General features: G+C 46.5%; 1 protein-coding gene across 2 annotated transcripts in view; it reads left to right on the top strand.

Moving 5' to 3' along the window:
- WDR35 (WD repeat domain 35) overlaps positions 1-14,007 on the top strand; it is a 270,202-nt gene that overhangs the window by 211,040 nt on the left and 45,155 nt on the right. For both annotated transcript variants that reach the window (XM_063915331.1, XM_063915332.1), the window contains exons 23-24: positions 489-599; positions 2,523-2,687. In XM_063915331.1, the coding sequence (XP_063771401.1) occupies positions 489-599; positions 2,523-2,687 (276 nt within the window). The remainder of the gene's footprint in view (positions 1-488; positions 600-2,522; positions 2,688-14,007) is intronic.

The raw sequence follows: 14,007 nt of genomic DNA on the forward strand, positions 1-14,007 counted from the left end.
GGAGATGTGACTTCCTGTTACCGGGTACCAGCATCCTCTCTGCCTCCTCAGTAATATAATGTGTTCCCCCTATCTCTGATGCTGGAGATGTGACTTCCTGTCACTGGGTACCAGCATCCTCTCTGCCTCCTCAGTAATATAATGTGTTCCCCCTATCTCTGATGCTGCAGATGTGACTTCCTGTCACTGGGTACCAGCATCCTCTCTGCCTCCTCAGTAATATAATGTGTTCCCCCTATCTCTGATGCTGGAGATGTGACTTCCTGTCACTGGGTACCAGCATCCTCACTGCCTCCTCAGTAATATAATGTGTTCCCCCTATCTCTGATGCTGCAGATGTGACTTCCTGTCACTGGGTACCAGCATCCTCTCTGCCTCCTCAGTAATATAATGTGTTCCCCCTATCGCTGATGCTGGAGATGTGACTTCCTGTAACCAGGTACCAGCATCCTGTCTGACCAACATTAATATAATGTGTTCCTGTTCAGGACATTGCTCGTATGTTTATGACCGTGGGAATGTGTGAGCAGGCAGTGGCCGCCTATCTGAAGTGTAACATGCCGAAAGCCGCAGTAGATGCATGCATTCACTTAAATCAGGTAAGTAGTGAGACCAAAATCAGAAACATAATTTGTTTTTCTGTTTCACTACCCAATCTCCATTTTATTCTACCCAGCATAATTATATAGATATATGCTCCTTATATTCCATGCTCTTCAGTTGTTTTGACCTGGTCATTTGTCTGCACACATCGCATGTAATTGCTCTCCCTTCCATCTTCACCCTCTTTCCCAAATGATCTCTTCACCGTATATTTCACCTGCTACATCCCCTCCTCTCTCCCCGCCTGAAGCCCTGCACTCCTAGTGCTGCAGTTTTGTAGTGTCACTCATCAGTAGATGCCATTGGGAATATTATTTCACCCGCACAGATGACTAAATTAGGATACCCGTAGATTCAGTGCTGATATAGCTGGGTTACATGGTCGGGTCTGACCTGCAGCTTGGTGTGCTTCCCTCTGTCGGGTCGGACACACCACAGGTGTATGTGATAATAGGGTCTGTGTCATTGCCAGTGTATTGAGCTCATGCAATTCTCATCCACAGGATCATGCTGATTACTGGTCACAGCCATTGTATTAGCATTGTGACGTTGTAGTTGCACTTTGATAGGCCAATGGAAAATAGAATATTACAGATATGTACAAACTTTCATTCAGTTGCGTACATACCCTGTGTTTTTGCTATTGAGATCCTGTGTTAGAGACACCAAGCTTGGCAAATGGCTAAATGCAGCTTGTATGAACTCCTAAATATCCAACACTAGGGAAGTATTGACATATTACAGTGTATATAATGAGTGACTGTTTTGCTTGGCTCTAGAACCATTCTCTAAATATTAGGCTAACACAACACTTTGAGGCTGATCCTTATTTGGAAGCAAAGCAAAATAGAGCCAGTGATACCCCTTTCACACTGCATTGCTGGGACGCACCTGGGATTTTGTATGCGGGTTCTTCCCGAGTGCGACCCGGCTGAGACCCATTTCAGACTGGCGGCCTGACCCGGCTATTGACAGCCGACGCATCCTGAGCCATCTCCTAGTGCCGGCTCTTCCTATGGTGAGAATGGGTCCCGGGTTACCCTTTCACACTGCACCGTGAGCTGGGTTGAACCCATGTTTAACCCTGCTAGCTACCCAGGTTGAAATTCCGGGTCGGCCGACCTGGGTAATTTCAGCAGGGTGCATTAACACTGCACAATATCCCATGCTGCTGCGTGCTCACGTGCAATAACTCGGGATATTTATGGCAGTGCGAAAGGGTTATAACTGTGCACATGGGCAAAACAATGCTGCACTGCTCGTGGGGCAGATGTAACGGGATCCGTTCAGGATACCGGTGTTCGGCATCCCAGCGGTTGGAATGCCAACGCTGGCATCCCTACGTAGATCGAAATGCCTGTTCCGGGATCCTGAACGCAGGAATCCCAGCCGAGCTCTGCTGGGACTCCTGCTTGGTAAGCCACGGGTCGGGGAGGTTAGGTTTAGACTGCGGGGTAGGGTTAGGGTTAGGCAGCGGGAAAAGGGGGGTAGGTTTAGGCACCACCAGGGACGGTTAGGGTTAGGCTGCGGGGGGGGGTGAGGTTAGGGTTAGGCTACAGGAAGGGGGGGTTAGAGATGGGGGAGGGTAAGCATACGTACCTGACCTTTGTGGGGATTCTCTGCTTTGGGATGCCAGTGTTGGTCACATGACCGCCGGCATCCCATCCACCCAGGATATCGTATGACATGATGTTATTTCCGCCTATCGCTCTGTGTGGCTAAATTGCTATAACTTATTTATATAGAACAAACTGTCCAAGTCTGTTAGTATCTACGCAGATCTTATGTGCAGTAGGCAGGAACCAGACTTTCCCTTTTTCTTGTTAGACTAGTAGTGTAAGTTACATTGTGCGGCCATCGCTCCTGGTACATCAGATCCTCCTGGCACACACCTGAACTAGTTGTGCCCTTTCTTACAGTGGAATAAAGCCGTTGAGCTTGCCAAAAATCACAACATGAAAGAAATCGGATCGCTGCTTGCCAAGTACGCCTCCCACTTGTTAGAGAAGAACAAGACACTTGACGCTATTGAGCTGTACCGGAAAGCCAATTACTTCCTGGAAGCAGCTAAGCTCCTTTTCAAGGTATGGGCACCTATAACCACACGTTCCCAGAGGCAAGTGTAATCTTCCATCACTCAATCACCTTCATAACTTCATCCAAAATACCGGAGTCCTGTGTCAGTTCTTCTGCTGTTTACACAACCACTCACACCTTGTTCTCTGTACATATACCAGCCGATATGCCTAGAAATTGATCTATTGCATTGTTTAAAATTAATAACACTAAACCTTTTATGTGTGTATTTGGGGTTGTAATCTATAGCTCTTTTATGGAATTCAACTCTCATTGTAGGTTAATTGGAATTTTACTATTTCTTTAATACTTTTACAATCAAGTTTGGTGACTGCTTCAATTAGGTTTATTGTACCTGATGAAAAGTGGACATTGGAAATAAGGAGAGTGCAATAGGGATCAGTGATCACTATAGTGTAGCTCAGTGAGCAGGCAAATGCGATTTCCTCTTTCGTCCTATCTGGGGGACACTGGTAGACGGCTGTAGTATGGAATGCAGGCGGCCGGGCTCCCGGCGACCAGCATACCGGTGCCGGGAGCCCGACCGCCGACATACCGACAGCGTGGCGAGCGCAAATTAACCCCTTGCGGGCACGGTGGCTCGCGTATTCCCCCTCCAGGGGGGTCGTGGACCCCCACGAGGGAGAAAAAGTGTCGGTATGTTGGCTGTCGGGATTCCGGCGCCAGTATACTGTGCGCCGGGATCCCGACAGTCGGCATAGTGAAGACCACCCCTGGTAGACTACAGGGTTAAGTGGGGAGGCTGAGCTGTAGACTCTAAGTAGTTAATGCTATTAAGGCTGAAACTATCCTCCCCTTCTTAACTCTCCCACCTCCATTGCCAAATTCAATTCTTTATTTAAAGTAGTTCCATTGCAGTAGGCATAAAGATGCTTGTTGGGAGGATTGTGGACTGATTGGGTACTCCAGACATCCACCTGATGGCAAACAGGATGAACAAGTAGATTCCATTTTTACAATTTATTTATTATTTATTTATTAACAGTTTCTTATATAGCGCAGCATATTCAGTTGAGCTTTACAATTAGAACAACAGTAATAGAACAAAACTGGGTAAAAACAGACAGACATAGAGGTAGGAAGGCCCTGCTCGCAAGCTTACAATCTATAGGGAAATAGGCATTGATACACAAGAATAGATGCTACCTATTGCATAAAGGTTCTTTATGGGTTGTATGATATGATCACCCAGCAATTTTGGCAAAGGGTCAGGAGGGTGTGTGAGTAAATATAGACAAAATATGTGAGGTTATGTGTACTGTACAGAGGGGAAGTAATTAGATAGGGAAGCATTAAAGATTTATGCAGGTGGGTCTGGAATTTGATAGGCTTGGCTGAAGAGGTGAGTTTTCAGGGAACATTTAAAGGTTTGGAGACTAGAGGTGAGTCTTATTGTGCGTGGGTGGGCATTCCACAGAGTGGGTGAAGCCCGGATAAAGTCCTGTAATTTTGAGGGGGGAACAAGTAATACGCGTGGATGAGAGACGCAGATCTTGTGCAGAGCGGAGAGGTTGGGTAGGGAGATATTTTGGGATGAGTGAAGAGATGTATGTTGGTGCAGTTTGGTTAATAGCCTTATATGTAAGTAAAAGTATTTTATATTTAATACGGAAGAATACCGGTAACCAATGGAGGGACTGATAGAGCGAATCTGCAGATGGTGAACGTCTAGCGAGGAAGATTAGCTTCGCAGCTGCATTCAAAATGGATTGTAGTGATGAGAGCCTATGTTTGGGAAGACCAGTCAGGAGACTATTACAATAATCAATACGGGAGATAATGAGAGCATGAATTAAAGTTTTTGCAGTGTCTTGTGTAAGGTATGATAGTATTTTGGATATGTTTCTTAGATGTATGTAACATGATTTTGAGACAGATTGAATGTGGGGAACAAAGGACAGATCAGAATCAAGAATGACACCTAGGCAGAGAGCTTGTGGGGAAGGGATGATTGCAGAGTTATCAACAGTGATAGAGATATCAGGTCGGGAACTACTATTGGCCGGTGGAAATATAATTAATTCTGTTTTGGAAATATTAAGTTTGAGGTGGCGAGATGTCATCCAAAATGAAATGGCAGAAAGACATTCAGTGACACGGCCCAATACAGATGGTGACAAATCTGGGGAGGATAGGTAGATTTGACTATCATCCTTATACAGATGATACTGAAATCCAAAAAAGCTGATTACAGTAGTTTGTCAAGAGATGTGGTATAGAGATTAGCAGAGGACCTAAGACTGAGCCTTGCGGTACTCCAACTGAGAGAGGTAGCAAAGAGGAGGTGGAATCAGAGAAACGAACACTGAAGGAGTGATTAGCTAAGTAGGATTAGAACCAAGAGAGGGCTGTGTCCTGAAGACCTAGGGATTTTGTAGTGTTTGTATGAGGAGAGAGTGGTCAACAGTGTCAAAGGCAGCAGAGAGATCAAGAAGAATAAGTAGTGAGTAATGGTCTTTAGATTTAGCAGTGACCAGATCATTTACTACCTTAGTCAGTGCTGTCTCTGTGGAGTGTTGGGCACGAAATCCTGACTGAAGTGGGTCCAGTAGGCTGTGTGAGTTAAGAAAGTGTGTGAGGCGAGTGTAGGCAAGTCTCTCAAGTAGCTTGGAGGGGCATGGGAGCTGAGAGATGGGACGGTAGTTAGAGAGAGAGTTTGGGTCAGAGTTGTGTTTTTTCAGAATGGGAGTAATCACTGCATGCTTGTACAGAGACGGAAGATACCAGTAGACAGAGAGAGATTACAGATTTTAGTTAAGGTTGGGATGAGCACAGGAGACAGAGATTTACTAATTTGTGAGGCTATAGAATCAAGAGGAGAGGTAGTAGAGTAGACAGATGAGAAGAGTGCAGATACTTCATCTTCATTTGTGGGATCAAATGAAGAGAATGTGCCAGAGGGTTCAGGAAGAGAATTGAGCAGGTCACTCACTGGCTGTGGAAGAGCATACCATTTCATTTCGGATCTTATCAATCTTGTCCTTGAAATTGAAAGCAAGATCTTGCACACTGATAGTGGCTGGTGGGTTGGGTGAGGGAGGAACAAGAAGTGATATAAATGTATTAAAAAGTTGCTTGGGGTTAGATGCTTGAGAAGAGATGAGAGATTGGAAATATGTTTGTTTGGCAGTGTCCAGAGCATTACGATAGGAGTGTTACACGGTCTTATATGTGAGAAAGTCTTTTGAACTACAAGTTTTACGCCACAGGCGTTCTACTATTTTAAGTGAGAGTTTTTGTAGGTGTCTTGTGTATTTAAAGTGCAATGGTTGACATCTAACTCTACGTGGAATGCAATGGGTAGCCAGAGCCACTTTATCAAGTGCTGTTTCTAGAGTTTGGTTAAGGTGTGATACAGCAGTTTCAGGAGAGTTGAATGTAGAAATTGGTGAGAGCAGTGGTTGCAGAGAGTTAGATAGTTGTTGAAAATTAATAGCCTTAATATTTCTGTGGGTTAGAGGAGGCTTGATAGACATCAGGGACATTGAGTTTGAAGTAATGGAGGAGAGCATGCAGGTAATAAGGTTGTGATCTGAGAGAGGGAAAGGAGTGTTATTGAGTTCAGAAACAGCGCATAGTCTGGTGAATACAAGATCAAGGCAGTGGCCGTCCTGATGAGTCAGTCCGTTGGGAGAGGCTAATAGAACAGGTTAGAGAGAGTAGTTTAGAGGTATGGGGAGATTGTGGACTGTCAATAGAGATATTGAAATCACACATAATGATGGCGGATGGAGATGTCAGAGGATAAAAAGTGAGGGAGCCAAGCAGAAAAATCTTCCAGAAACTTTTTGGGTTGCCCAGGTGGGCGATAGATAGCTGCAACACGCAGAGAGAAAGGGGTGAAAATCCTAATAGAATGTACTTCAAATGATGTAAATGTGAGTGAAGGAACAGGTGGTAAAACTGTGTGTGTGTAAGATTTGGACAGTAAAATTCCAATCCCAACCTCCTTTACTGTTACCAGGCCTGGGTGTGTGTGTGTGTGTGTGTGTGTGTGTGTGTGTGTGTGTGTGTGTGTGTGTGTGTGTGTGTGTGTGTGTGTGTGTGTGTGTGTGTGTGTGTGTGTGTGTGTGTGTGTGTGTGAAGTGGAGGCCACCATGTGACAGTGCTGCAGGGGAGGCAGTGTCTGATTGTGTGAGCCATGTTTCTGTTATAGCTAGCATGTTGAGTTTTTTTTAAATGAAGAGGTCATGAATAGATGTTAATTTGTTGCAAACAGAGCATGCATTCCATAAAGCACATTTTTGTGGCTTGGAGGGAGATGGGAGACGTGATGTTTATAAGGTTTGTTGTATTTATATTCCGTTGTGAATCAGCTGAATGTGAGTGTGGTATGTGGATAGGACCTGGATTTGGGGATATGTCACCAGCTAGTAAAAGCAGAAGAATAGAGAGAGAGAGATAGGTATAGTTGGGGGAGGTGTGTGATAGTTTCCAATGGTGACAGGTTGAGGTTGTTACAGTTAGTGTACATAGGTTAAAAGCTCATGCATGTTAATAAGAGGGGAGTGTATTAATGAGGCTGCAATGTGCACGGAGCAGTGAATTACAGGAATAGTGAAGGATGTTGCCATTTTACTGAGGATACCATGAAGTGCTATTAGGAAAAACAATGCGATGTCCAGCGATCCTCAAGCAGCTGTAGTGGGTGTCTGACAGCCCCATGGTTTTACCAGCTGCAATACTGTACATGTTTCCACTGACCAACATTTTGCATCTGGTTCCCCAGCACATCAGGACGGAGAAAGCTCATTTTCTTTTCATCTCCCCTGATTGGTCAAGAGGGGCATGTTACGCCAACCTGTTGTCCATGCTGGTGGTTCCTCCCTGGCGTCTACCTCTACGAGATGATCTGCTCACCCAGAGGCCATTTGTACACCCAACCCCATTTGGCTTTGACTGCGAGACATTTGAGTTCTAGATTTTGACATCCAGAGGATTCCTAGAGCTGGTGGTCCACACTATGATTAAGGCGCGTAAGTCAGCTAAGGCGGCTGTGTACCATGGAGTCTGGAAGGCATAAATTGGTTGGAGTGGACACAAGGGCGTTTCTGCCTCCTAATTCCACTGGCCTCATATTCTTTCCTTCCTACAGGTTGGCCTGGACCAGTCTCCGGGGGCTCTTTCTCTTTCTAGGTCTCTGCTGTTCATTTTTCACCCTGACAATGGGGTCATTCAGACCCGATCGCTGCTGTGCGTTTTCGCACAACAGCGATTGGGTCTGAAGTGCGGATGCGCCAGCGCCGCAGTGCGCCAGTGCATGGCAGGCAGCCGATGGCTGTCTTAGGCTAGCGATCGCCTCTGCCTGGTTGATAAGCAGAGACGGTCGCTGGGCGGGAGGAGGCGGCCCGGCGCCGTTTAGTGGGTGTGTCTGGGCAACGCAGGTGTGCCCGGACCGTTGGGGGGGCGGGATGCAGCGGCTGCGTGACATCACACGCAGCTGCTGCGACTCGGGCTACGTCGAGTAACTCCTGCTAGCACGCAGTAGCTGCGCTGGCTGGGAGTTACTCCTACAGTACAAAAGCATCGCTGCTGTGTGATGCTTTTGTACTTATGCGACGGGGTAGGGCCTAACATGCAGGGCGGACAAGCCCTGTGCTGGGCGTCCCCCCGCATGTCAGTGTGCCTGATCGTAGCTGTGCTAAATTTAGCACAGCTACGATCAACTCTGAATCACCCCCAATGTGGTTTTGCGCACAAACTCGCCCTTTCAACCAAACGTGGTTTCTAGCTTCCATCTCACCAGGAGACTGGTTTTAGCAGCCTAGTACTTCTGAGGCTGATACTTCTCCATCTTGTGATGTTATCAGGGTGTTGGAAATTTATGTGGATTGGACATTCTGTTAGTTTTGTTTGATGTTCACAAGCGGGGCTTGCCGGCCTCCACACTGTTCATTGCTCAGTGGATTAGATCTACCATCAGAAAGGCTCATGTGTGTGTCTATTGCGTTATATATTTAGTGCACACATCCAGCCTCAATACAGTATGCAGAGCAAGATGCCTGGTGTGAGTAAGCCGCCAGATCCCATGCAAATCCGCTAGCGTCCGGGTGTCTTTTGTTGCCGGTAATGCAGCTTAGTTGCAACGCGATGCATCTAGGATGCAGAGGAGACTGGGGGTCATTCCGAGTTGATCGCTAGCTGCATTCGTTCGCTGTGCAGCGATGAGGCAAAAAAACGGCACTTCTGTGCATGCGGCGCACTATTACAACAGCCGATGTAGTTTCACACAGGGTCTAGCGGAGCTTTTCAGTCGCACTGCAGACCGCAGAGTGATTGACATGAACTGGGCGTTTCTGGGTGTCACCTGACCGTTTTCAGGGAGTGTTCGAAAAAACGCAGGCGTGCCAGGAAAAACGCAGGCAGGGCTGGGCGAACGCAGGGCGTGTTCATGATGTCAAAACAGGAACTGAACAGTCTGAAGTCATCGCAAGCGCTGAGTAGGTATTGAGCTACTCTAAAACTGCACAAAAAACTTTGCCGCCGCTGTGTGATCCTTTCGTTCGCACTTCTGCTAAGCTAAAATACACTCCCAGTGGGACGCGGCATAGCGTTTGCACGGCTGCTAAAAACTGCTAGCGAGCGAACAACTCTGAATGACCACCTCTGTGCGGATTTATGTGATATATTATATTGTGTGCGACCTACTCTGTAATGGAAAAAAGCTACAGCTGTTACATTGTAGCCCTTCATATACAGATTCAGTCACAGACAGATATACAAGTGTCGCATATCAACTTAATCAGCGCAGTATTCTGATGTGTCGTAGTCTCATTGTATTGCAACTAAGATGCCCGACGTTAGCAGAGTCTCACGTGACCTGGGGCACTGAGAGGGACTGTTTGGCGCGACTGCAGCAATGATGTATGAGGGCACATCTGTATAGTGTAACTCTTTAGTGCCTATGCCTCGGCCTCCTCACTTAACACATTGTCTACCAGTGAATCCCTTTTACGGTGAGTAAATAATGTGAGCGTCAGAAGTAGCGGCTATAGTAGACTTGTTCTTACACTTCATCTGACAGCTACCAGCAGATCCGAGCTACTTCTGACAGGTACTAGTGATCCGCATATTTACGTTCTGTTACTTTTAATGATCGGTAAAAGGCGTCTACCCTAGAATTCATAGATTTATTTTCTTACCATAAGATATGATGGGGTAAATTGGGATTTTAAATTCTCTCATTCGTCTCCTGTTGGTGTAAAAAACAGGATTTACTTACCGAAACATTTTGCACCCTGGTGTCAGTAATATTCATTTGGTGCTGTTCTTAATAGGGAATACATACTAGATTCCGGCAGTCAGGATGCCGGTGGCGGCAAGGGCTAACCCCCCCCCACCCCCTTCACCCTCCCCTTCCCCAGTGCCTAAACCTAACCCTAATCCCAGCCCGGCATCCCGACAGCCCCTTAATAGGCCCAAGTATATGGATTTAGGGTTCCAGCAAAGGATTTATTTTGGCATTGTTAAACTAGCTGTTATGAAAGTGAATTTGTTTTATGTTAACTTTTTTCTATGACCGTATTAACATATAGAGCGATCTACCGGCCAATAAGCTTTTTAGAGACCCTGTTCTAGTAACATCAGGCTTCTGACTTTAGCCGGGTGGTGTGCAGACTGGATCTCCCACATAGCATCATACAGCAAATGTCTCAGCATGAATAGTATACAGCTCCCCTGAATATTTCATTGTTGACATGAGCGTTCTTAAGGGGGTACTCACGGAGCGATCGCTGCTTAAAATCTAAGCAATCTGACTAGATTGCTTAGATTTTAAGCAAGATCGCTCCGTGTGTACCCCCCAGAGCGATAGCGGTGCGCAGCCCCGCGCATCACTATCGCTGGTGCTAGATTTGCCTGCCGTGCAGGCCAATCTAGCAGGTCGCTCATTTCACCCGCTGGGTGAAATGAGCGGCCCCCGTCTCCCCCCGCACGCTCAGCACACATCGCGCTGTGCTGAGCGGCGGGAGAGATGTGTGCCGAGCGGTACGCTCAGCACACATCTCTCCCACATCGGGCCATCAGTACTGGCCTTTAGAGGGATAATTTTGTCTGTGATGTAACTTGATTTGTACTGTAATATATGAACAAGTGCTGCCATCTAGTGACCGTCTCTTTTATATACAGCTACAACATATATTTGATTTATTGTACAAGGAGATATTTTCTGCGCCTCCATTACTTTTCAGTCAGGACAGATCTCTTTACTTCTAAATACAATATCTTTCATCTACCTCCCCTAGTAGTTGGATGTTGCCTTAAGAGAAGGGATGTTTTAATTTGATAAACAGTAGCTACAGTGTACATACTCAATTAGCAACTCAAATATACACCCAGTGGTGTTTTATGAGATACATCTGCTCTGTATGCTAAATATCTAATCAGCTAATCATGTGACAGCAACTCAATGCATAAAAGCATGCAGACATGGTGAAGAGGTTCAGTTGTTGTTCAGACCAAACATTAGAATGTGGAATAAAGGTGATGTGAGTTATGCTAACCAAGTAACAGGGTGTTTTGAGTTTTTCAGAAGCTGCTGATATCCTGGGAGTTACATGCACAACAGTCTCTACAGTTTACAGAGAAAGGAGCCTGATGCATGACTGTGTGACTGTATTGACTGCATTTTGATGCAAATCGGGCAGCTGTAACACCAGAATGTGTCAATCTCTAATTGTTCAAGCAGGGCAAAGAAACTTTTGCCAGCAATGCGGCCTTGTCAGGGAGCACATAAGCGAAACGTCATCTCCTGATGTATCTAAACTGCACATGCCTAAGAAATATGGGCGATGGATGCACAGAAGTCTTGTGATAAATATTTTAGTACAACAACTTTATTGGAAATTATCACCATGCAATTTATCACTTTTCAAGGCTTAGTACATCTGACCCAGAGTGAGGGCAGTGCTATGTAGCAGGTTAGTCTGTGAATGGACTATGATGTCACAGAGTGAAGATAGTGCTAGGTAGTAGATTAGTCTGTGAATGGACGGTGATGTCAGAGTGAGGACAGTGCTATGTAGCAGGTTAGTCTGTGAATGGACTGTGGTGTCACTAGTGAGGACAGTGCTTTGTAGCAGGTTAGCATGTGAATAGACGGTGATGTCACAGAGTGAGGACAGTGCTATGTAACAGCGGTATCCAGATTCTGGGTCGACATCACTTAGGTCGACACCCATTGGTCGACAGTGACTAGGTTGACACTACCTTTAGGTAGACATACATAAAGGTTGACTTGAGTTTTTCACTTTTTTTTTTTCCACTTTTTCATACTTTAAGATCCACGTGGACTACGTTTGGGAACGGTAACCTGTGCCGAGCGCAGCGGTAGCGGACGGGACACGGTGCAAGAATTAGAGTTCCCAGTCACTTTACGAAAGAAACGACACCCAAAAAAACATGAAAGACTCATGTCGATCTTTTTTCATGCCGACCTTATTTATGTCGACCTAATGGCCGTGTCGACCTTTTCTAGTGTCGACCCACTCACCGTCGCCCTAATGGTCGCCGACCTAAGTGGTGTCAACCCAGAATCCCATACCCGTAGCAGGTTAGCCTGTGAATGGATGGTGATGTCACAGAGTGAGGACAGTGATATGTAGTAGGTTAGTCTGTGAATGGATGGTGATGTCACAGAGTGATGACAGTGATATGTAGCAGGTTAGTCTGTGAATGGATGGTGATGTCACAGAGTGAGGACAGTGATATGTAGCAGGTTAGTCTGTGAATGGATGGTGATGTCACAGAGTGAGGACAGTGATATGTAGCAGGTTAGTCTGTGAATGGATGGTGTTTTCACAGAGTGAGGTCAATACACTAACTGAGTTGATGTTCCACGTTAGTCCTTGAATGCTGCAAGCACAGTGCAGTGCCACAGTCTATGCAGAATACTAGCTCAGTATTAGATGATGAGGTGATAGTCACAGAGTTCGTATTGTCTAGAATAATAGTCTGTTATTGGATGGTAATGTCACAAAGCGTGCACAGTGCAGCCATACAGTCTATATGACACTCTGTGTGAAATGGTCATCCACTTAGAGGCTAACCTGCTACAGAGACTGTGACATCACTATCCAGAGGGATGCAGACAATTTACCGACAATTAAAATCCCGACAAGGTCAAAATCCCGACAAGGTCAAAATCCCGACATGGACAAAATACAGACATTTAAAATAACGACATGTAAATGTCGACAGGTCAAAATGGCGACATTGGTTTCTCTGACGTCCTAGTGGATGCTGGGAACTCCGTAAGGACCATGGGGAATAGACGGGCTCCGCAGGAGACTGGGCACTCTATAAGAAAGATTTGGTACTATCTGGTGTGCACTGGCTCCTCCCTCTATGCCCCTCCTCCAGACCTCAGTTAGATTTCTGTGCCCGGCCCGAGCTGGTTGCACACTAGGAGCTCTCCTGAGCTTCTAGAAAGAAAGTTTAAATTAGGTTTTTTATTTTACAGTGAGACCTGCTGGCAACAGGCTCACTGCATCGAGGGACTAAGGGGAGAAGAAGCGAACCTACCTGCTTGCAGCTAGCTTGGGCTTCTTAGGCTACTGGACACCATTAGCTCCAGAGGGATCGACCGCAGGACCCGTCCTTGGTGTTCGTTCCCGGAGCCGCGCCGCCGTCCCCCTTACAGAGCCAGAAGCATGAAGATGGTCCGGAAAATCGGCGGCAGAAGACTTCAGTCTTCACCAAGGTAGCGCACAGCACTGCAGCTGTGCGCCATTGCTCCTCATACACACTTCACACTCCGGTCACTGAGGGTGCAGGGCGCTGGGGGGGGGGGGGGGGGCGCCCTGAGCAGCAATAAAAACACCTTGGCTGGCAAAATAACCACAATATATAGCCCCAGAGGCTATATATGTGGTAATTACCCCTGCCAGAATACAGAAAAAAGCGGGAGAAAAGTCCGTCGAAAAAGGGGCGGAGCCATCTCCCTCAGCACACTGGCGCCATTTTTCCCTCACAGTTCCGCTGGAAGGAAGCTCCCTGACTCTCCCCTGCAGTCTACACTACAGAAAGGGTAAAAAAGAGAGGGGGGCACTAAATTTAGGCGCAGTTTAATACTATAAGCAGCTATAAAGGGTCATAATTCAGTTAGTCCCTGCATTATTATAGCGCTCTGGTGTGTGCTGGCATACTCTCTCTCTGTCTCCCCAAAGGGCTTTTGTGGGGTCCTGTCTCCTTTAAGAGCATTCCCTGTGTGTGTGCGGTGTGTCGGTACGACTGTGTCGACATGTTTGATGAGGAGGCTTATGTGGAGGCGGAGCAGATGCCTATAAATGTGATGTCACCCCCTGCGGG

This window comes from Pseudophryne corroboree, chromosome 4 (assembly GCF_028390025.1).
Source record: "Pseudophryne corroboree isolate aPseCor3 chromosome 4, aPseCor3.hap2, whole genome shotgun sequence".
Taxonomy (NCBI): Eukaryota; Metazoa; Chordata; class Amphibia; order Anura; family Myobatrachidae; genus Pseudophryne; species Pseudophryne corroboree.